Below are 24,494 nucleotides of genomic sequence, written 5' to 3' on the forward strand. Positions count from 1 at the left end.
AGACCTCTGACCCGGCACCCCTCCCCAGCCTCTTCCCCTCACTTTTCACTGTGATGTTCATCCGCTCACAGTCGTCCTTGTGGGCAGTGAGTGGGCACAGGTACACAGCACCAGTCCGGTTGGTGTAGCCATCAGGCACAGCGAGCTCCCGGGGGGCACCAGCCAGGAGCCTGGGGATAGGGAGGGAGGTGGGTCTGGGTTCAGACTCCCCAAGCCCCACTTCAAACAACTTGCTATTTATTCAACATACATTTGCAGATTGTTGGTGCCAGGAGAACCCCAGCTCCTGCCCTCCAGAAGTGCCCAGCATAAGGGAAGGCAGGCAAGGAAAAAAGACACTGGAAGGAAGTGCCCCGGGAGGGGGAAGCAGGGAGCACAGCAGCTCAGGCTCAGGGCTGAGGGGGCAGTCACGGAGGCCAGCAGAAGAGGTGACCTAATCTGAGTCTGGGAACGATGACCAGGGTTCTCCAGGTGAAGAAGGGGAGAAGGCCACGTGGGCAAAGGCACACATGTGCAGGGCCAGGAAGCAAGAGCCAGCAGGATGATTCAGAGACCTGCAAGGCCCTCAGCATAGCTGGAGTCCAGGAGCCTCTGGGGAGGCACACAAAGGCAGGCTGGGAACAGCCTTAGGGGAAACCGCAGAGGGATTTTAGGCAGGGGCATGACATGGCCAGATCTCAGTTTTGGAAGCAACGCTTTGGCTTTTGAGATGAAGGTTGACCAGAAGACAGCAAGATGAGGAATCCTGGCAGAGAGTTCAAATTCTGTGGGGTCAGAGGGGAGAACTTAGGGGGCTGGGTTGTCAGAGCCCTGGGTTTTTCCTCCTGAAGCCATCTGGGGACTCAGATCTTGGAGACCTGGGCCCCTAAGTGACCTGGGTGATGTCCAATATCCTTCTCCAGTGACCTTAAGACAGACACACAGGTAGGGGTTGGGATGAGTACCTGACACCTTGGACAATGTGGCCCCAGAGCAGAGTTTCCAGTGGGCGGGCAGCAGGTGGGGTGGGCAAGGGCTCTTGCCTTGCCCCCAGCCTGCCCAGATTCCATCTTTGGGGATGCCGACAGCAAGTTCCTACAAGGATGCTTAGGACCCTGGCAACCTGTCCCATACCAGAGGGGTGGCTGGAGCAGAGAGAGGCAGGGGTTGGCCCTGAAATGCCATCTTAGAGGACAAGCCTTGGGTCATCAGAAACCCCAGGGATCTTTGTTAAAAAGGTAGATTCCTCCAGGGGTTGGCCCTGAAATACCATCTTAGAGGACAAGCCTTGGGTCATCAGAAACCCCAGGGATCTTTGTTAAAAAGGTAAGATTCCTCTGCCCACAACATACCATCTGGTGGAATCTAGTGCACCCCAGTTTGAGAACTCAGTTTTACCAGACTTTCTTCTCCCCACATCACCTCCCTGCAGCCTCTAAATGTTCTGCCAGGAGCCCCTCCCTGCTAAATCCTGATGGCCCTGGCCTTCTCAGGTGGGAGACACCTCCCAGGTGCCCCACCATTTGGCCCCAGCAACTCTATCACTCTACAGCTCCCAGCTAAGAACTTGGGCTCTGGGCCTTCTGCCAGTCTGGAAGTGCCAAGCAACAGCCACGCCAGTAGCTCCTGCCTGGGACCTGTGAGTGTGGGCTGCAGGGAGTAGGCGGGGCAGGGCCTGGGCATGCTGGGGCCTGGGGTGTCTCCACCCACTGGGAGTTAGGAATGTACTGCCTGAGGCTGCTGGGAAGGGGGTGGGACCTTGCCTGTACTTTAAGACTACAGCTCAGACCTCACCCTGGGGAAGTGTTCCTGGGAGAAGGGGTGAAGCTTCCTGGCCAGGGAAGCTGGCAGGAGGCCAGGGTGGCAGCCAGGCCTGGAGAGTCACTTCTGTCTGGGCTGGGAAGGTCTTGATGAATCCTCTGCCTGACCACCCATGGACGTCCGCTCTCTGGCGTGCCTGACAGATGAGAGAAGGGAGCCACAGCCTGCGGGAAAGGAGCAGCTCAGCCTGAGAACCCACGGACCTGGGTGTAGGGTTTGTTCTGCCTGAAGGGGCAATTTCCTCCTCTGAGCCCTGAGTGCCTCATCTGTAAAATGCGGGCAGCCCCTCTCCCGCTGACCTCCAGGGTTGCTGGAGGAACAGATAGGTCTATTCTGCAAAAGGGTGTTCTGATATGAAGCCATAGTTAGTATGAGCATTGTTGGTCTGATTTGTTGTGGCATCAGGACTGGCCCTAGCATGACCCCAGCCCTCCCTCCAGGGACCCAGGAATTTCTTTTTTTCTTTTCCTTTTTGAGACAGGGTATTGCTCTGTCACCCAGGCTGGAGTGCAGTGGCACAATCTCCACTCACTGCAACCTCCGCCTCCCGGGTTCAAGTGATTCTCCTGATTCAGCCTCCCAAGGAGCTGGGATTACAGGCACGCGCCACCACACCCAGCTAATTTTTGTATTTTTACTAGAGACAGGGTTTCGCCATATTGGCCAGGCTGATGTCGAACTCCTGACCTCAGGTAATCCACCCGCCTCGGCCTCCCAAAGTACTGGTATTACAAGCATGAACCACTGTGCCTGGCTGGACCCAGGAATTTCTGCCCTGGCATGTTAGGGAACCTGGATCAGAGGGAAAAGAAGAGACTCCTTTGGTGGTTTAGAGAGAGCAGGGGACAGACGTAAGAAGACTTCCATGGCTTGAGGATACCAGGTGATCACTGGGGTGGGGACAGGAGTGCTGGCAGCTAGAGCCACTCTATGGCCCTGAGCATGTTATCATACAGGAGGCAGCTGAGCAGGAGGGTCTCCATGCCCTCCCAGCCCCCTCAACTCAGCCAGTAAGGGGCTAAGGGACCCCCTCCTCTGAACTTCCCGAGGTACTGAGCAGGCAGAGCTGGGCACGCATGTCAATGAGATTGAAATACTTCCCCTTACCACCTATACCCTCTTGCCTGTTGCCTGGAACCAGTCTTATGCCTACTGATAGAGGGTGGGGCAGGGCTAGTGCCCTAATCCCAGCCCCACATCCCAGGCCCCTCCCTCCTCAGAGATTCCAGAGGGAGCCCCCCTTCACCCCCCCCAGAGTATTTTTAGCTTCCACTTGGCCCACTCAGAGGCCCTTTAAGGCCCTCTGGCTCCCAGCCCAGGATCCAATGGGTCTACAGCCAGAGGCCTGCGCATGGATGGGGGAAGGTGGTATGCGGAGGGTGGTTCCAGCTTCCTGCAGCCACACATACCCAGGTGTGTGTGGTGAGGGTTGGAGAATCCTGAAGGTGAGAGGGACCTTACTGACATGCAAATGAAATGCAAATAATTATGCAAATGAGCAGTTCTGCTGGCCATCTACTTTTGGGTCTGGTCCAGACCACAAAATCCAAAAGCTGACCCCTTCCAGAGCGGTACTGAGCCCATCCCCTCAGCTGCAGCCAGAAGGAGGGAGACTAGGTAGAGAGATGCCTAGATGGAGCTCTTAGAGCAAGGAAGACACGAGATAGGACTGCCCCTCTCCAGGAGTCAGGCTGGACTCGGGGGAGCAGAGACCACCAGCCCCCCAGATGGAGTGGGATGGGTGAAGTGACTACTCAAGGGCTTTCCAACAGCTGCCTCCTCACCCTCCCGTTGGCTTCAGCCAAACAGCCCCTCTTGGCCTCTGTGGAGCCTTGAGCTCCAAGTTCCGAAAAAGCCCTTCCTCACCCCTGACCTATCACTCCCCTTGGGGCAGTTCAAAGCTAATGGAACAACCAAGGAGAAAGCAGAAGAATCAGAGAAGGGCGGGGCACAGTACCCAGGAGAATTCAAGGTACCAGGTTGGCTCACCCCAAAGAGGAGAAGGCCCCCACTGGGATGGGGTAATGCTCAGAGAAGCAGCCTGTAAGATTCACCTTCCCAGATTCTGTCACCTCAGGAAGGCACTTGGTGGCTCCATGGGAGGATTCCAGAGGGGGCCAAAGGATCTAGCACTCAGGCCAACACAGCAAGGCCTCACTCCTTGGGTACCTAGCCTCCTGTGTTTCCCTCCCACCCCAGGCCAGGAGGCAGGTGGGGAGCGTGCCTGCTCCACCTTTGAGCCCCAGAGAAGGGGCGGGGGCGGCTCTGGGATGCCTGGATCCCAGCTCTATGCCAACCTTGCTGCCCGAATTAGCCATCTCCCCAGAGGCCGCTCCGTGGAGCTGAAACTGCAGCCCTCCCCATCCTTCCCTACTCTTCCTTTGCTGCCCACCCAGCCCCCCTCCCCACTGGTGACTCAGCCCTAGAACCAGAGCAACAAGCTGGAGGGAGAGAGAGAACAAGAAAGGGCAGGAAAAAGAGCCTTGGCTAAGCCTCAGATAAAAAAAGAACAAGGCCATTTTTCTCAGTTCTTCTCCCTTTCCTTGGCTCTTCAGTACTTTTCCTATATTTGACTCCCGAGGGCATTCTAAGTGTCATCTAACCTCAATCCCTCTTACGGCAAAGGGGATCCTCTTCCTTCTTTGTTTAGTTCTGACCAAGCCCCCTTCGCTGCTTCTTTTTCGACAAGATCCGGCTTCTCCCACTCCTGCCCAGTTGAAAGCCTCTTGGCCTAGACTGGTCACTGGGTAAAACCTACTACAAGTGCAGGCCTTCTGCCTCCAGCCACAGCTGCTGTGCCCATTTCTGCTGGCACGAGCCTTGGAGGCTGCCAGGCACCCACCCTGCCCAGGGAAACATGAAGTTAGGACAGCATGGCAGGTGAGCCTGGATCCTGTGTACCTCGGGCATGACCTCATTTCTAGGAGCCACCCTGCCCTGGGCTTCCCAGATACCCTCATTTCCAAGCAAAAGTGAAAGAAAGAGAAGGACCGGCGGTATCTCCATAGGCCCACAGGGTCAGACCAGACCAGAATGCCTGGATTCCCAGGAAGGAATGTCAGAGCAGGTGCTGGAGAAGAGATGGTGTCAGTAACCACCTCCCAAAGAACAGTCCCTGTCCCTCCAAGGAACCCCTCATGCATTTTGCCAAGAAGCCCAGAGCACTTGGTCCTCTGCCTGCTCCTTACCCCTCATTTCCACAGAGTAGGAGATTGGGCCCTGGGTTAGGGCGAGCCCCCTATGTTGTGGGCCAGGAACCCCAGTCCAGAGATGAAGGTGATGGGGCAGCAAAGAAGGTCCCACCCTGGGTTTCTAACCATTTCTGAGGCCTTCTGAATGGAGAACAAGAAAGCTGTGCTCTCCCCTCCTCCCACCCACAAGGCAGTGGACAAATACTACGATTTGGGGTATACTTTCAGGGAGTCCCTGCATCTCTTGAAAACCTTCTGTGAACCCCAGTTTAAGAGCCTATCCAAGACCATGAACGATCCCGCTTTTCCAAAGAGACTTTCAGGCTAACAGAATATGAGGCTGCAGCTCGTCTTACTAGTTAGTTCCTCTGAGTTGTGCACTCAGGCAGCTGTTTGCATCTGGCTACACAGCTGGCTGCAGCTAAGCCCAGCTGGCTCTCCCAAATGGCCGAGGGGTTGAATGGCCAAGGGGTTGAATTCAGTGAGATGACAAGAAGGGCCAAGATACAGAACCACCCTTAGGAAAGACTGAGGATACTCAAGGGAGAGAACTCCTGCCCCTCAGAGGTTCATTAGCTTTAGAACCTTCTGGGCTCCTGGCAGGCTGAATGCCAGCTCCAGTTTCCCAGAGAGAAAAGTAGAACCCCTTTGCTCAGCCACCTTGGAGGGGGCTCATGGGTAATGAGGATGCATCCAGGTTCTGGCCTCAGTGCAAGAGCCTTCAGGTGCTCCTTGGAGAAAGGCACATGTGCAGAGGATTTTACACACTTTATCTTGTGCAGAGGATTTTACACACTTTATCTAGTTACAGCCCCACTAACATCCCAAAAGAAGGCATGCTATTCCCCTCCCTCCAACACGTAAGGAAATTCAGGTTCAGGTATTGGTAACAGATCTGAGACAGGACACTGGCCATGGGACCTCCAAGCCTCTTCTCCCTCTACCATATCAAGTTGACTCTCACAGGCCAGCAGCAGTGGGAAAGAGCACTAGATCCAGGTCTAACCCCTTTTGGGGGAAACCTGGCCCAGGGAGGGGACCTTGCTCAAGGTCACCAGGCAAAAGGGGGAGGGGTTGAGGAATCATTATTGACTCTTTCTTTCCAGTCTGATCTCTTTACCTATGTTATCTTATATCATGCAGATTTGGCATTGAAAGTCTGAAAATCTTTTTCTTGGTTAGGGCAGAAAGAGTGCTGATGTAGAAACGTGTGCTCCTGGTGGCTCAGGATCTCCAAAAGATAGAGGGTTGGCTAAGGCCAGGTGGCAGCTGCTGGGGCCAGGCAGGGAAGGGTGTGGTAGCCCTAGCTTTTGCAAGAGCAAGATGGAGTTGAGGTTAAGTCCAGGTAGGCAGGCTAGGTCGGGAGGGCAGAACCAAGGCAGGGGCAGAGTTTGGACTTTGGACATTCTAAACTTCCTCAATCTCTGCAGGCCCCAACCGGAGCAGGGAGAGATTTCAGCGTACCCTGAATGTGACTACATCTTCTTGTTCAGTGGGGTCAGAGGCCAGGTGGGGGCAGAGGCTAGGAGGGGGCAGATCACCCAGCGCAAAGAGGTGGATGGTACCTGCTTAACCTGTCCTAACCACCATCCCTCTTTGGACAGCTTCACCTCCCCAGCCGCCAACCTCGGCATGCTCTGAGGCCACAGCAGAGAGACCTCTGAATCCTGGACATGCTACTGGGCATGAGTGTGTCTGGTGGAGTGAGGGGGACCCAGGCGGCTGGGTGCAACCTCCTCCTCCTTCCTCCCCTATGCATAGCTCTTCCCCTCCTCCTTGCAGCTGTTGGGGAAGGAGAACAGAAGAAAGAGAAAAACACTGTTTCCCTCTTCAAACCAAAACAAACACACTCAGGGTTGAAGATCCAACACGAATCCGTGGAATGCAGGGAGGATGTCTGTGGGGAGAGTGCCACTGCTTGGGGGTGGGCAGGAGGAGACGCAGCCAGAGCTCGGACAAGTCCTCCTCTCTCTTCCACTGCCGCTATCCTCAAGGCGTCAGAGGGAGCGTATGGACAGCTCCAAACGCCCAGACTCACCCATCACCTCACCCTCCATCCGCCAAGCCAGCGGTTGAGAAGGCCATCCAGTCTGGCTCTGCAGAGGGTGTGGCTGGCGTGGCCGCAGACTACCAGCGAGGTGCTTAAATGCATATGCTCATTTTTCCCCCAAGCGTAGGGGAAGGGGGGTCCGCTGGGTGTTTATCTTGCAGTTTACCCCAGCTCCCAGCCCTGGAGAGAAGAGGCTAGTGCTGGGTACTCGGTTCACAGAATGGGAGAGGACTCAGTCACCGGGACCCCACTTCCGCTCTCAGGAGAGATCTAAAGGGCGGAGGGGTGGCGTCCAGACAGGTTCTGGCCCCGTCAGCACTTGCCAATGATTACTGCCCGACCTCACACCCAATCCTCCACTTCCCGCCAACCCCCAGCAGCCAGTGGGCCGCCTGGGTACCCGCCCCTTAATCCTGGCTCCCAAGGGCCAGCTGCCCCGGACTCCGACTCCGCTCCGGACCCGCATCCCCCGCACGCACACTCTCGCTCCCACCCCACAGCCTCCAGCTTCACTTACAGGTAGCGCTGCTGCCGCTCTGTCTGCCGATGGAGGGCGACCGAGTAGCCGAAGAGGCTGCCCGGGTTCCCGGCCTCTTTCACTACCAGGAATCGGGTATCCAGGTTGAAGGCGGAGACGACGCAGCCGCCGGCCGCCACCATCAACGCGCAAAGCATCAGGCGTGGGGCGCGGGGCGCGCGGCTGGGGCCAGGGCCCATGGCTGCGAGCGGGAGCGGGGTCCGGGCGAGAGCGCGTGAGAGCGCGGAGCTGGGCGTGAGGACCTGTTCACCTGCTCCCCGCGCCGCCGGAGGACACTGAAACCTGCTGGCCGCTGCGCTCCGTAGTGCTGATCGGTTTCGTGCCCCCAGCCTCGGCCAATTTCACAGCTGCGCTCTCGGATCCCCTCTTAAGATCCGTGGGTCTATCTTCCCGCCTCCCCAGCGGCCGGGTCGCCGCCGTCCCTGCCCCGGGCAACCGGCCCCCAGCTTGTCCCGGCCGCGCCCCCTTGGCCGCGCTGTTGCCTTCAATCCCGGCTTCGCGGCGGATCTGGCAAGCGCACCGGTCGACCGCAAGGAGGACAGGAGGGAGGGGTCCTGCGGAGCGCGCCCCGCCTCTCCACGCCCAGTCCCGCACCTCCCCACCTTGCGAGCCCAGCCCGGGCTGCGCTTTCCTTCCGGGGAAAGAGAAAAAGGTCCCGGCTCGGCCACCGCCTCTTAAAGGGGCAGCACCGCCCCTCCCTCCTCATCCTCCCTACCCCAGCTCCGCCTTCTCCCCCAAACACCTGTCGGCAACACCCAAAGGCTTAGATTTCCCCTCCCCGCCCCTCGCTTCTCTGGGAAAGGGTCGTCTCGGGAGCAAGATGGATGTGACGGGCGGAGCCGGGGGTGGGATTTGTCCGGCCGCTTTCCTGCCTCTGCTGCTGCTGCTGAAAAGGCCAGCCCGCTGGAGAGACCTGGCGTTGGCGCATCTGGGAACAGACTTCCGCGCGCGGCTGGCTGGAATGCTGGACTCGCCTCCGCAGCGCTGTGAGTCCCCAAGAGGTGGCTGTCGGTCCCTGGGAGTTCTTCCTCTCACCCAGGCTCCTCCCTGTGTTTGCAGAGATTTATTTCTCCTGTCCACTCATCCGGATCCGAGCTGAGATTGGCCCCTCAGCAAAGACAGACATATTTAGCAGTGGTAACAACCAAATGTCGCTAATTGTAATTACCAAAAAGCATTTTTTTCCCTGCGACTTCTGGTATCAAGGGATAAGACTGTCAATGTAGAAATGAGTCCCTCCTTCACAGAAAGCACTGCGTCGCCAGGAAGCTGAGCCTAGACCGTACCCATTTCTCGTCCACTCCTGCCTTCAGGGCCCAGCCCAGAGAATCCCAGAGGCTCCCTCTTCCTACCCAAGCTTGAACAGAGTGTTTGGAGACTGGGCTTGGACGTCAGCCCCCATCAGGTGTTTGGTGGGTAGCGCCAGGTGGCGGTAGGTGGGCGGAGCCTAAAGGTCTCCTCCACCAAGGAATCAAATTGAAAGGGAACTTCAAGAGGTTACGCTGGCCAGGCGCGATGGTTCACGCCTGTAATCCCAGCACTTAGGGAAGCCGGGGCGGGCGGATCACGAGATCAGGAGTTCGAGACCAGCCTGGCCAATATGGTGAAACACTGTCTCTACTAAAAAATTACAAAAATTAGCCGGGCGTGGTAGCGGATGCCTGTAGTCCCAGCTACCTGGGGCAGGAGAATCGCTTGAACCCGGGAGGCGCAGGTTGCAGTGAGCCGAGATCGCGCCACTGCACTCCAGCCTGGGCGACAGAGTAAGACTTCGTCTCAAAAAAAAAGAGGTAATTATGTACTTTCTTAGATCTAACTCACATTTCTCTTGCTGCAGCTCAGAGACCCATTTTCCCCGGAGCATTTTGTTTTGTTTTGTTTTTGTTTTTTGTTTTGTTTTTGTTTTTGAGACGATGGAGTCTCACTCTGTCTCCCAGGCTGGAGTGCAGTGGCGCTATCTCCACTCACTGCAACCTCTGCCTCCCGGATTCAAGCGATTCTCCTGCCTCAGCCTCCTGAGTAGCTGGGATTACAGGCACCTGCCACCATGCCCAGCTAGATTTTTGTATTTTTAGTAGAGACGGGGTTTCACCATGTTGGTCAGGCTGGTCTCGAACTCCTGACCTTGTGATCCACCCCCCTCCCACCCCCGGCCTCCCAAAATGCTGAGATTACAGGGGTGAGCCACCCCGCCTGGCCTCCCCAAGCATTATTTTCTCCATCTATTCTTAATAAGAAAAAACACCATGTATTAAGCACATATGCAGCAGGAACTATGCTAAATGCTTCACAAATGTTAAATCCTCACAACAATCTTTGGAGTGTTATCTCTGTTTTAAAACGAGAAAAATGAGGCTCAGGGAGGTTAGGCAATTTGGCAGAGGTCACACAACTAGGATTTTCATCCTGTGTTATCTGATCCTGGAGCCCTTAACTACTTATGCTAATAATTAATATTTATACACTACTTTGGGCACATCCAAGTTTGGTGAAGTCTGAAGCTTGTGCAATTTGGGGCTCTCTTTAAGAATAAAATTATTCTGTACTCATAATTCTTATGAGTACAAAATTAGATTCAGAGTCTGGGAAAGGGTCCCGGCCTAGCTTTACAGTTTGCAAATCATTTCACAGGCAGGCTCATTTTATCCTCCCGGCCTCCCTGTGAGGTGGGGATTATCATATTCATTTGACTTAGGAGAAAACAGAGCCTCAGGAGGTTACCTGCCTGTCCAAGATCTGAATTTTATGGGAGGCAGAGCTAGGACTGGAAGCCGCTGACCACAGCTGTGTCTTTAAGAGACACACTCCAGGCAGATGGATGTCAGACAGCTAGACATGCCTAAACAAAAGCAGCTGCGATAACAGCTTTCTCTGTGGTGTTTGGGAAGAAGACACTTGTCTCTGACGTTCCTTAGAACAGGATTTGTTCCTGACCTGTGACTTCCAGAGCCACCCAGCCTCTCTCATGGTCTGCTTTGTGGCCCAGGGCCTCCAGGGATTAGAAGACATGTGGGGTCAAGGAACAGGAAGCTGACCTGGATGGAAGTTGAACAGTGATCTTTGCTTTCTGTCTGGCTCCTGAGTCCTCTACCATGTTCCTGGAGAAGGGGAGCCAGCCAGGGCAAGAAGGGCAGGGGCTTAGGGTGGAAACGCCGTGTGGGTGAGGATCCTGCCTGAAACAGCTTTGAGAGTCCTGCGATGACAGATCGGCCCCATGCCAGGCCTTATCTCTTTGGACATCCCAAACAGGAATGACCAGCATGTCCGATCCTGGGACTGGGAGCCGGAAAGGGATGAGGGATGGTTTTTCCACTCCAGGGGAGTGTCCAGAGGGAATGTGAAGCAGAGCAGGGGCGACTGGTAGGGGGAGGGCCTGAGCCAAAGAATGTGGGGGAGTGTCAGACTAGTGTGGGGAGATGGAGTGGGGGTGGAGGGAGACTTGGAGACTAGAAGGACCTCAGCTGGAGAGATGGAGAAAGAGAAATCTTAAGGTCCTTTGGTTTCAGTGGTACTGTCATCTGTAGGATCATCTCATCATTCAGTTGACTTTATCATGTCAACTCTTTATCTGTCAACCCTTCCCCATGGTGAAGAGACCCACCTAGAAACATAGACAGAGAAACAAGGGCACCAGAATCATATGTGTAATGAGGAGTCTAAGTTCATTTGTTGATGTTTGCGGACAGCTTTTAAGCCTCACCCTTCCCTCTTTGTGCCCTACACCTGGACAAGCTGATAAGAAAGTCTGGGTGCACCCTCCTTTGGTGTTTGAGGGGGGAATATTCACAAGCCCCTTCCTGAGGGAACCCTTACTCCTTAACCACAATAAAAACCCAGGCCAGTCTCCTTCCTGGCTCTCCCAAGGCATTTGGGACCTGCTTGAAAGGCCGGCCCTGCTCCCCCTGGAGACCTCCATTATGTAAATAATAAACCTTTTCATAGTCTCTTCGTGTTTGGGTGGTGTCATCAGTCTTCATTCAAACCAAACCTTGGATGGGATCCATCTGCCTCTGTAGGTGACCGAAACAACGTGCAAACGGTGGGTTCTGCCGGAGGGTGGAGGAAGCTCCCTGGAGGAGGAGTATCTGGACAACAGGGTAAGAAAGGAGCTGCAGAAGAAAGGCAGAAGAATTGGGTCCTGGTTCAGGTGAAGTTTTCCCAGCTGGAACAATGACAGTGTCAATATTCCACAAAGGCAGCTTCTGGTTATTTAGCACTTGCTGTGTTCCCACAAGTCTTCCTCTACCTGCCCTCTCCCAGCCCTCATCTCACTCTCCCAGAGCCCCAGAGCACACCAATGGACACCCTCACCTCTCTGGGGCAGATCAGCACAGAGACGTGAAGCACACGGGCAGCTGCTGGAAAAATAATGAGGAATTACAATGCTGTGCCCCTCAATTGAGTGCAAGCTCTCTTCTGCCTTCTCACCTTGGGCAAGTTACCTTCCTGTTCCAGGCCTCAGTTTCCCCATGTGTGAAATGAAAGGGCTGGAGAGAAATCTCTTACTATTCCCCAATCTACATTAATTGTGTCCCAAGCCTTCTTATATCTGTGCAACAAAGTGTACCAAATCTCAGCTATTGGACTGAGACTCAGGTGTCTATCTGACTTGAATTGAAAATGCAAATTACTGAAGAGGGAGGGAGGGAGGAGTGCTGAAGCTTGAATGGGCTTATCAGATTTCCTTCTCCTGTGGCCCAGACGCAGGCCTAGTCCAGGCGATTCCCCTGGCTCAGAATCTGCCAGGCTCAAGCATTCATTGACAGGCCAGGATGTGGCCTCCTGTTCTGGATGCTCTCACATTTAAACAGGCTAAACCCATTTTGCATTGTATGTTAGGGGTGGTGCTTGTGGGAGAAAGGGGGCTGTCAGAACATTCTGGCTGCTGCATGAAGTTGACTTTGCCAGGAGATACTGGGCTGTGGGAGAAGGCAGCTGGTGTAATAATTTGGCCAAGGGGTGGGTTGAGCAGGAGCAGGGGCTGAGGGAGGGAGAGAGGGAATGGGTAAGAAAGGCCCAGGGGTTTCTTGGGTAAGATTTGACTGGGGTAAGATTTGACTGGGGCTTCAGGGACAGGTGGGGGGCGAGAGGGATGCTGGGAGTGAAGGAGGGAAAGCGCAGAGGCTTTTTGGGGATTAATAGGCAGTGATCTCTATGAGGGCGTGGTGAGTAGGACCCAAACATCCGGGGACTTCCTGCCTGCCAGCCCTCTCTGTCTCTCTCTTCCTTTCCTACTGCCCAAGGCCTGGCCCTGCTGCGCATGCCCTGCCCTGGCCCCCAGAGTCCCCTTCTCTCCTGGCTGGGAGATTAGGACTCTGCTGTGCCTACAGCATTCTCAACCTCAAGTCAAGGTGGCCCTTTGGTGCCCAGGAGGCCACATGGCTGAGTCAGGGCTGAGTCACCAGACCCCAAGGGCTTTGCCATTTCCTGTGGAGAAGCCTCTTTACTGGCAGGGTTCTGTGCTCAGGTGGGAAATCTGGGGAGATCGGGGGCAGGGCTTCATCTACTTTCACCCACTAACTCCCTAGACACTCCGCTGGGGGTAGAGGGTTCCTACATGTATGATGATCAAAACATGCCCTTATGAATTCACAGGTGTTTGCCTATGTGACTGCATGTCTGAATGTTTTATGTATATTTGAATATAGATAGGGAACAAATATGTATTAAGCACATACTATGTGTGCAGCCTTTTATGTATGTTACTTTCTAATAACCCTAGGAGGTATAGATGCCTCCCTGGCTATGGTTGAAAATACTGACATGCCCAAGGTGCAGGAGATATGAACACCTCCCCAGTGTGGCTGGTAACACCCCTAGGGTTCTCCGACTCCACAATGATGGACTTTCCTCCAGAGTCAGCTCCTCAGGGGCAGGAGTGAGAAGTGTATCTGTATTTATCCTTCCGCCAGCGGCTGTGATTGGTCCTGTGGTTGGAAACAGGGTCAGTAAGGCCCTTGGGAGTAGCTGGGTGAATGGATGATGGTAGTGTCCATCTTGGACACGGCACATACTTCTGGCTGGGTCAATCCATGTGGCTGGCCAACCTGGACCTGCTCTATTCGGGGCCATCATCCTCATGGCTCATCAATGCCGAGTTTCATTGCCTTCTTCGTAATGCAATACTAATGGATGCAGGAATATATCTGCTGCCGTACACTAGATGAAACATGGTTATTTGCTCAGGTAGGAATGAAGACTAAAATACCAAAGTGGGAAATCCTTTCCATTGTGCCTTACTGATATTTAGGTAAAAATTATCTTATTGGCTTTTTTTTTTTTTTTTTTGAGTGGAAGTCTCACTCTGTTGCCCCGGCTGAAGTGCAGTGGCACAGTCTTGGCTTACTGCAAACTCTGCCGCCCGGTTTCAAGCAATTCTTCTGCTTCAGCCTCCCGAGTAGCTGCGGTTACAGGCATGGACAACAACGCCCGGCTAGTTTTTGTATTTTTAGTAGAGACAGGGTTTCACCATGTTGGCCAGGCTGGTCTTGAACTTCCTCCTCAGCCTCCCAAAGTACTGGGATTACAGGTGTGAGCCACCATGCCCAGCCCATCTTATTGGCTCTGAATCACTCAGACCATATGGTGATAACTCCCAAATCAGCACCCTCCCAAGTTCTGGCCCCGTGGATTCAGTTTCTGAATCCAAGTTCCTGATTGGAAGTTCCTCAAGCACCATCACGTGGGGCACCCAAGTGCTCTGCTCCAGGGGCTCATCCCCACTGGAAGCTTGAATGTCTGCTCCTCCTTCTCTTCACCCAGCTCAGCCAATCACTGTGTCCCCCTGATTCTGCCTTCTTGCTGTCTTGCCAGTGTGTCCGCTCCTTTCTGTCCTTTCTCCCTGGATGACTGCCAGTGCTTCCTGTTGCCCTCCCTGCCTCCAACTCTCCCTACCACCTGCGTGGAAGCCAGAGTGGGGTTCCTACAAATCTACCAGAGTCTCTTTCCTACTTGGTACGTCTGATGGTTCCCTGCTGCCCTCAGGATACAACACCATCCCTGAGATGGCCCTGCTCATCTTTCCACCCCTCCCCACCGCTGCCCTTCACCTGTTCTAATTCTTCACCCAGGCCACAGAGCACCTTGCAGTTCCTTGATGGAGCCAGTCTTCCTCTTACCTCCAGACTTTTGCTGTTTCTCCACCCCCAGTCATCTGGGCTACCCTCTATTCTCCCAGGAGGTCACAGCCTAGAAGTCACATCCTTTGAGTGGAGTCACCTGTCCACCCTCTCCTGGAGTAGGGATCCTGCCCTTAGGTTTACTGTGACCCTTTCCACCTCCCCAGTCTGCCTTCATCCCCCTCCATCTCACTGGAGCCTCCTTCTCTCCTTGGGCACCAGTCTCTTCTGATGGGCAAATGCTATGGACAACTTTGGCCCCTTTCCCTCTGACCTTTCTAGGGTGGCAGCAGCGACCTGTTGACCTCTCCATCTGTATTTTATTTAAACTCCTCTCTACCCTCTCCTTCCTAGAATTCTCTCCCCCTTGCAAGATTCCTCAGTCCACTTTGAGCGTCTGTTTGTGATTCTCATCTCTCATGTCTCCACAGTTGACCCCTTGTTCGTTAACATTCTCCTCCATGCTGATGATACCCGCCAGGCTCCAGCATTGATGTTTAACTCTTGCCAGTCACCTCCGGCTGGCCGCAAGCTCCTTGGACTCCATGTATCCAGAAGTACTTAGCATCTTCCTTTCTTCCTCAACAAGGGGCTCCTCCTGTCACAGCCTCTGTCTCGGTGCCTGGTCCCCAATCCCAGAAGGATTCCATGAACACACCTGCATGGCAGATGCATCTGACAACAATAACTTAAGAAAAATCTGCATTCATAATTTGGAGCTAAGGAATCAGAGTGGCCAACCCAGAGACTGATTTCTTATCTATGAGGAACATCTAAGCCCCCGGCCCATCTCTTATGGAATTCGAGCCATGGAGGGGATTGGGGATTGAGGTCTTTTGTTTTGGGTTAAATGTGGGTTGCCAGCTAGAGGTTGCCGGGGCAGGGTACTAAGTGAAAAAGCTATATAAATGCCATGCATTTTGCAAGCGGTTGTGGTGCTGTCTGGCCCACTGCTACTGGACTGTCCCTGCATGTAAGCTCCCCATAAACCTATATCTCGTTCACTGACTCTGGGTCTCTTCTTCGGCCTCTTGAACCTGGTGCCATCCCCACTGAAATTCAGCAGAGGTCCGGCATGACAGCACCAGGCCAGCCATGCCACCCAACCTCTGCACACGCCGGTGCCTCTGGTTGGAATGCCCTTTCCTCACTTGTTCAGTTGGAAAATCTCCACTTGTTCTTCGAAATCTTTCATGAGTTTCTACTTTCTCAGTAAAGCCTTTTCCCACCCCCACGCCAACCACCATCCCTAGTCACTCTTGAGTTGTCCAGGACTCGCACTGACTTCTCACTCGGCCTTGCAGTACGATTAGACCAGTGGGACTGTGACCTTGGACAAGTCCCTTCACCTGCTTCCTCATCTATAAATTCCACATAAAGATGCCAAATTCATGGGTTTGTTGAAAAAGAACTGGGGCCCAGAAGTCAGCCGCTCTTCCCCTAAGTGGTGGTGGTTATGCTCAGTTGTTGACAACTGTGTTTTCCAGCCCCCATGGCAGCTTCTCCATCATGTGGCAGGTCTTCAACCACGGTGTGTCCAGCTGAGATCGATCACCACATACTCTATGGCACTAAAACAGGAGCCCAGTGCAGGCGAATAAGAGGCTGGCCCTGTCTCTTTAATATCCCTTGGTTCCCGTCCCCTCCCCCACCCTTGGATCCTGTTGGGACAAACGTCTTGGCTCAGTGGGTTGAAAAAGAAAGTCAGAGTTCTGAGGCATGAATCGCTGTGCCCACTGACTCACTTCCTCCTCCCTGCCTGCTCTGAATGGACCGAGGTCCTCAGTAAGTCAGGCTGAAGCCTCCTCCCAGCCCTCATCTCTCATCACAGCTCCCACAAGCCCCTCACTGCTGACCTCACCCCTGTGGGACTAATTACCGCTGGTTTGAAACCTGCTTGCAAGTGTCAGCCAAGCTAAGGAGTTAGCTCTCCTAGGGCAGACTGAGGGAAGGCACACGCCCTGTTCTTGGGACCCCAGGTCTGATGTCCAGGGCAAGGCGCCCTTAGGGAGCTTGATCTGGGAGGCAGCAAAAGTTCCCCATCCCCACAATGGCTCTCTCCTTTCCTGCCAGGATCACAGACATGCTCACTATTAGGCAGCCTTCCTATGGGTTTGAGCCTTACCTCCTGAAGGCTTCTGTTTAAATGCAGGAGCCCTACCTGGCAGAGTACCCCTAGTGCTCCCAGGCAGGGAGGGGCAGGATGTGACAGCATCGCCCACAGAGACTCTGGCCCTGAGGTACAAATGAGTCAGGCAACTATTAAGGTGGTCAGGGGTCAGGAGGGCCAGAGCATGGGGAAGAGCTGGGGTAAATAATTATTTAGTGGGGGCAGGTGGGGTGGGCAGGGGTTCCAGCCAGGCCCATGGCACCTGCTTCTCTGGCTGTTAGCAGGATGAGGGCAATGATGAAGAGGCTTTCGCATCCTTGGAAAACAATCCCCCAGGGCCTTGGCCTTCTTCCTGTGGAGGACCCCTTCCCCACCTTGTCATGGATGTCAGGGACCCCTCTGAGTGGAGGAGTCAGATGGGGTTTGGGGGGTGTCAGGGCCACACCCTCAATGGCAGAACTTCCCTGGGCAGCGTCTCTGGCAGGTGTGACCCAGAGGCAGAGTGAGAGCCCAGCCCACCACATGGCAGAGAGAAGGGAGGGGAGCCAGATGCAACACGAGCAGGGTAATGGGGCAGAAACCACAGCACAGCAACATGAGGGACATAGGGACATGCTCAGGGAAACACTGGTGCCTGCCCGAGTTTAGGCTTTGGCTTGCTGGCCTTGGAACTGAGGGGAGCTGATGGATTCACACAAGAGAATGAGCCGACAGCCTTTGTGGGTCCAATGCTTCCTCTGATCGGGAGTTAAGGAGATCCATCTGGGGGCTAATGTGGAGGTGAAAATGGGAAGGGCAAGGGGCCATCGTACTGCAGGGCAAGGGGCTGTGGAGATGTAGATAGGCTTGAGGGACATTTAGGGGAGGGGCTGAGGAGGAGCTGGTGGCAGGGGGGATGCAGGGGACATGGGAAGAGGGCAGCAGCAAGGACAGCCAGGAAATCTCTAGCACCTCTAGGGCCTGCTAGGTGGAGCTGGCAATTTGCCAAAGGCCCTGGGCTAGGGTTGGAGCTAGACGAGGGACCGAAGCCCAGAGGGACCACAAGGTGGTCCATGCCAAACCCGTGAACACAGGAAAATTCTTAGAGGCCTTTCCCTGAGGCCTTGGCTTTAATGTTGACCAGGCTGTGCCAGCCTGGCTTTGTGTGGTCAGGCTGAGACCACAGGAGGCTCACCCAAGATAACCCTCCTAATCCCCAATTCTTTCTTTCTCCCTTTCTTTCTTTCTTTTTCCTTCCTTCCTTCCTTCTTTCTTTCTGCCTTCCTCCCTCCCTGCCTCCCTCCATCTCTCCTCTCTCTCTCTTTCTTCTTTTTTTGAGACTGACGCTCTGTCACCCAGGCTGCAGTGCAGTGGCGTGATCTCGGCTCACTGCAACCTCCATATCCTGAGTTGAAGTGATTCTCCTGCCTCAGCCTCCCAAGTAGCTGGGATTACAGGCGTCCACCACTATACCCAGCTAATTTTTGTATTTTTTTAGTAGAAATGAGGTTTCACCATGTTGGCCAGGCTGGTCTCAAACTGCTGACCTCAATTGATCCATTGCTCTTGGTGGAGAGACAGCCTCCCAAAGTGCTGGGATAACAGGCATGAGCCACCACACCTGGCCTTAATCCCCTGTTTCTATAGTCCTCTCACCACCTGCACCGTGGGCTCTAGCTCCTCAGCTCTGCTCTTCCTTCCAGCCCTCTTCTCACTCTAGCTTCTTGGTGACCCTGGCTGTAGCTCCAGGGGTCCATACTTCATTCATTCTCTGAGCATCCCTCCCTCCTTTCTGCACCTGCAGATGCCCTGAGAAGCCCTCATGGCACTGCACACCCACTGTCCCTGCCAGTGTGCAATCATGGCCTGCATCCTGGCCCCACTCCCAGGCCGTGGGGTCCCTCCCACCCCAATGCACATTAGCCTCTAACTGGCCTCTGATCATCTCTGAGCCATAGTTTCTTTATTTGCAAAGAAGTAGTAATAGCCATGCCCAACTCTCAGGGCCGTGGTGAGGGTTAACTGAGCCATCGATGGGAAGCACCTGGCGTTGGGCCCAGCACACGGCGCCCTTCCCTTCCCTTCAAGTCAACTGTCACCTGGCTTCAGGAGGCCATCTTATTCCCTGATCTGACTCCACTCAAAACCCAACCCTGGATACCTTACAGAACAAAACCCAAAGCCCAGCTCCCCAGCCTGGAGTTTGAGGTCCTTGGCAAACCACCCTGCTCACCTTCAGCCCTTGTCTTCCACTCTCCACACAACCCCGGCCTGTGAGGCAGGTCTTCGTGCCCCAAACATCTGCTTGCTGCTTTCTCCAGGCCCTGGAGCACTCTAGCTTTTTGCCCTCTCCCTGTCCTCTCCCTGCAACACTCTAGCTTCCTCTGGCTTGTTGACGGCTCCCCTTCCTTCAAGGCCAACTGAAATCCACCACCTTCCAGGCTTCCCAAGTTTCAGCAGATGCTTTCCAGTTCAGCATAGCTCTGTTTCTCCCTCTGATGGAGCATGCGCCACATTAGGTCACCTGTTAGCTTGGGTGAAGTTGCTTCAGCGCTCCATGCCTCAGTTTCTCTATCTGTAAAATGGAGTTAATAATTGCACCCTAGTCATAGAACCCTTGTGGCAAGTCAATGAATCTCACACAGTGCCCAGCACATAGTAAAATAAATAGAAAACAAGCCCCTTCCCTGGAGGAGGGAGACAGGGCAGGGTCCCAGGGATCTTGTCCTGTTTGCCTGTTTCCTACTGGGATGATGGCGGTCATGGTGGCATGGCATGGCAGTGGCTGTCTCTCCACCAAGAACTCTGACCTCTAGGAAAGCCAGCTCAGACCCTCTTTCTCCACCCTGCCAATGGCTGCTACTACAGTGTTCTGCTTGGATGGAGATGAATGATGTCAAATTGAACCTCCTCTGGTCCATTGAAACACTCACGATGTCCCCGTCGGTCCCCTCAGGTCCCATCGCTGTGAGGTGTGGGTGTTTCTATGGGTACCCAAGAGCGAGCAGAGGGCCCAGCACCTGGGGAAGGTGTTCCCATCACAGAGGACTCCAGAAAAGGCTCTACCTAGGGCTCAGACTGAGACTCCAACACAGGGATGGGGAGGCAGCCGGAAGTGGGCATCCTGGAAGACTGGGGGAAATGGGGAGAGGTAGGCAGAGAAAAAGGGATAGTTGTTTTTATTGAGAATCTCACTGTGCCAGCCCTTCATGTATATTATCCTTGATTCTTCATGACAAGCCTGTGAGATCAGTCACGTTTTCCCCTTTTCCAGAAGACGAAACAAAGGCCCAGACGGGCAAAGTGGCATGCCCAAGGTCATGTGCAGCGTGAGGAGCAGAATTCTCCCCAGATCTGCTGGGCTCCGAGAGCGGTCCCAGCGGAGAGACAACGGAGGCCGAGGATGTGGGAGATTCCAGCCCAGGCCAGCTGCCCACTCAGCCAGGGAGGAACGCTGTGGGCGTGGTGGAAACAGCCACCAGAAGCCAGGGGCATGCAGCAAACAACGGTGCCAGGAAATGAACCGGACCTGGGGCCCTTCCTCCCGCCCCACCCTGTGCCCCTGGCTGCCTGCCACCTTTCATTCCCGATGCTCCCTCCAAGGAAACAGAGAAAGCTAGGTTGAGACCCCAGGGATGGCCCTGCATGGGGGAGGAACCAGGAGGGTCTTGAAGCCCAGGAGCAGCTCTGCCAGGCCTAACCCCCCTTCCCTGGAGGAGGGAGACAGGGCAGAGTCCCAGGGGTCTTGTCCTGTTTGCTTCGGACTGAGTTCAGATTGGAGTCTCAAGGAGATACTCAAGTAATGTGCGGCATGGAGGCGCAGCCAGCATGGTGTCAACACTGCCTGGCAGGAGGGGCAGAGACTTGGGTCCTGATGTGGCCTCTGTCCCTACCTTGTGACCCTGGAGAGTTGCAGAGACCTCCCCATCCATCAAGTCGGGTGGTTATGCTGGAATGCATACCACTACTTGGGTCCCTTCCAACTCTGAGAATCCAGTTCTATTCATTCTTTTACTCACTCACTAACTTGTTATTTCAGTGAAATACAGGGTGAAGCTCAGTAAACATACTTTAGTACAAATAAAGTGGTGGACAGAGTTGCAGGGATAAGCAAAGACTGATAGGAGAGTAATGATTTGTTAAAAGCAGGGACTCTCAAGTCAGATTGCTTGGGTTCAAATTCTTCCCCCATCACTTGATAACTGCATAACCATGGGCAAGTTACCTGACCACCTTGAGCACTGATTTCCTCATCTGTAAAACGGGTACAATAGGAGTATATGCTTCATAGAGTCACTGCAAGAATTAAATGAGGTAACACAAATAATGTTCTTAGAAAAAATGTCAGGTACATGTCAAACACTCAATAAATGTTAGCTATTATTTTTCCTTGGAGGATGAATGAATTTCTGCAGGCAAAGATGTGTGCATGGGGTGGGGGTGACCTACAGAACAGCACACACTAAGGCGCAGAGACAGGAAAGCCCAGTGCAAATCTGGAGAATAGCAAGAGACCAGCCTGGAGAAATTGGGAAAAGACAAGTTGGGGGCAGATGGTGAGATGCCTTGTGCCAGACTAAGAAACTTGGACCTCATCAACATTTTCCAGTTAGTGTTTCCTGGAGCACCAGAGTCCCATAAGATGCTATGGGATGTTTTGTAACGATACTAGGAGGATATCAACAAGCAAAAGAATGACGTTACCTTACCTCGGGCCATATACAAAAATTAACTCAAAACGGAAGCCTATGTTTTAATATAGCCTAAATATAAGTGCTAAATCTATAAAGTTTTTTTTTTCTTTTTGAGATGCAGTCTGTCTCTGTTGCCCAGTCTGGAGTGCAGTGGCACCATCTCGGCTCACCACAACCTCCATCTCCCAGGTTCATGCGATTCTCGTGCCTCAGCCTCCTGAATAGCTTGGATTACAGGCGTGTACCAACATACTCAGCTAATTTTTGTATTTTTAGTAGAGACGGGGTTTCCCCAAGTTGGCCAGGCAGGTCTTGAACTACTGACCTCAAGTGATCTGCCCACCTTGGCCTCCCAAAGTGCTGAGATTACAGGCATGAGCCACTGCCCTGGGCCCTAAACCTATAAAATTCTTAGAAGAAAACACTGGAGTAAATCTTTGTGATCTTGGATTTGGCAATGGTTTCTTAAATATAACACCAAAAGTAAAAGCAACAAAGGAAAAAAATAGATAAACTGACCTCTATCAAAATAAAGAACTCCTATAACTCAGTAGTAAAAAGACGACCCAATTTAAAAATGGGTAAAGGATCTGAATAGACTGACCTTTCTCCAGAGAAGATATAGAAATGGCCGATAAGCACACTAAAAAAATGCTCAATACCATTAGCCATCAGGGAAATGCAAGACAAAACCATGATAAGATACAACCTCATACTCACAAGGACGACTAGAAGCAAAAAGTTAGATAAAAGGTGTTAGCAATGGCCAGGTGCAGTGGCTCATGCCTGTAATCCCAGCAATTAGGGAGGCTGAGGTGGGCGAATCACCTGGGGCCAGTAGTTCGAGACCAGCCTGGCCAACATGGCAAAACCTCGTCTCCACTAAAAATACAAAAATTAGCCAGATGTGGTGGCTCATGCCTGTAGTCCCAGCTACTCGGAAGGCTGAGGTAGAAGAATTACTTACACCAGGAAGCGGAGGTTGCAGTGAGCCAATATCGTGCCACTGCACTCCAGCCTGGGTGACAGAACGAGACTCCATCTCAGAAAAAAAAAAAAAAGAAAAAGAAAAAGAAAAAAAAAAGTGTTAGTGAAGATGTGGAGAAATTGGAGCCCTGAGCGGTGCTGGGGGAAAGGTAGAATGGTGCAATTGATTCAAAACATAGTCTGGCATTTCCTGAAATGGTTAAACATAGAGTTGCCATGTGACCCAGCAATTTCACTCATAGGTATATACACATGAAAAATGAAAACATGTGTTCACACAAAAACCTGTACATGAGGGCCAGGTGTGGTGGCTCACACCTATAATCCCAGCATTTTGGGAGGCCAAGGCAGGTGGATCACCTGAGATCAGGAGTTTGAGACCAGCCTGGCCCTGTCCCATCTCTACTAAAAATACAAAAATTAGCTGGGCACACACCTGTAATTCCAGCTATTCAGGAGGCTGAGGCAGGAGAATGACTTGAACCCGGAACCCAGGAGGCGAAAATTACCGTGAACTGAGATTGTGCCACTGCACTCCAGCCTGGGTCATAGAGTGAGACTGCATCTCAAAAAACAAACAAACAAAAATCCTGTACATGAATGTCCACAGCAACATTATTTATAATAGCCCCCAAGTGGAAACAATCTAAGTACCCATTCACTGGTGCATGGGTAAACAGCATGTGGCACAGTCACACAATGGACTATTATTTGGCTGTAAGGAATGAAGTGCTGACACATATTGTAGCGTATTGACACGTGCTACAATATGAATGAATCTTGAAAACATGATCCTGGGTTTGAGAAGCCAGGTCCAAAAGGCCACATATAGTATGGCCTCATTTACATAAACTATTCAGAACAGGCAAATACAGAGACAGAAAGCAGGTTAATAGTTGCCTAGGGTTGAGAGCAGAGAAAGAAGGGTGGTGATTTGAGGGTGATAACTAAAGTATGTAGGGTTTCTTTTCAGGGTAATGAAAATGTTCTAAAATTGATTGTAATGATAGTTGCACATATCTGTGAATATTCTAAAAACCATTAAATTGGCTGGGCGCCATGGTTCATGCCTGTAATCCCAGCACTTTGGGAGGCCGAGGCAGGTGGATCACCTGAGGTAGGGAGTTCGAGACCAGCCTGACCAACATGGAGAAACCCCGTCTCTACTAAAAATACAAAATTAGCTGGGCATGGTGGTGCATGCCTGTAATCCCAGCTACTCCAGAGGCTGAGTCAGGAGAATCGCTTGAACCTGGGAGGCGGAGGTTGCGGGGAGGCAGAGGTTGAGGTGAGCCGAGATCACACCATTGCACTCCAGCCTGGGCAACAAGAACGAAACTCCATCTCAAGAAAACAAACAAACAAACAAAAAAAACAACAAAAAAAACCTTACCACTGGCATTAGAGAAATACAAAGCAAAACCACAGCAAGATACTATCTCATGCCAGTCAGAATGGCAATTATTAAGTCAGGAACAACAGATGCTGGTGAGGCCCCAGAGAGATAGGAATGCTTTTACACTGTTGGTGGGAATGTAAATTACTTCAACCATTGTGGAAGACAGTATGGCGATTCCTCAAAGACCTAGAACCGGAAATACCATTTGACCTAGTAATCCCATTACTGGGTATATACCCAAAGGAATATAAATCATTATATTATAAAGATACATGCACACGTATGTTCACTGCAGCACTATTCACAATAGCAGACATGGAACCAACCCAAATGCCCATCAGTGATAGACTGGATAAAGAAAATGTGGTGCATATACACCATGGAATACTATGCAGCCATGAAAAGGAATGAGATCATGTCCTTTGCAGGGACATGAATGGAGCTGGAAGTCATTATCCTCAGCAAACTAATGCAGGAACAGGAAACCAAACATGTTCTTGCTCGTAAGCGGGAGATGAACAATGAGAACACATGGACACAGGGAGGGAGAAAACACTGGGGCTTGGCAGGAGACAGGGTGAGGGGAGGGAGAGCATCAGGAAAAATAGCTAATGCAGGGCTTAATACT

General features: G+C 52.8%; 2 protein-coding genes across 3 annotated transcripts in view; both read right to left on the bottom strand.

The window, feature by feature from the left end:
- Positions 1-9,087, bottom strand: part of ITGA3 (integrin subunit alpha 3) — a 35,735-nt gene extending 26,648 nt beyond the window's left edge. Inside the window, exons 1-2 of one of the 2 annotated variants that reach the window (XM_050765656.1) lie at positions 7,559-9,087; positions 43-170 (exon numbers count right to left, since the gene is read on the bottom strand). In XM_050765656.1, coding sequence (XP_050621613.1) covers positions 43-170; positions 7,559-7,758 — 328 coding nt within the window. In that variant the 5' untranslated portion in view covers positions 7,759-9,087. The remainder of the gene's footprint in view (positions 1-42; positions 171-7,558) is intronic. The other variant, XM_050765657.1, reaches the window with a different exon arrangement.
- The window catches only part of PDK2 (pyruvate dehydrogenase kinase 2), a 254,121-nt gene that overhangs the window by 46,785 nt on the left and 182,842 nt on the right, over positions 1-24,494 (bottom strand). The window lies entirely within an intron of this gene.

The sequence above is a fragment of the Macaca thibetana genome, chromosome 16 (genome assembly GCF_024542745.1).
Source record: "Macaca thibetana thibetana isolate TM-01 chromosome 16, ASM2454274v1, whole genome shotgun sequence".
Lineage (NCBI taxonomy): Eukaryota > Metazoa > Chordata > Mammalia > Primates > Cercopithecidae > Macaca > Macaca thibetana.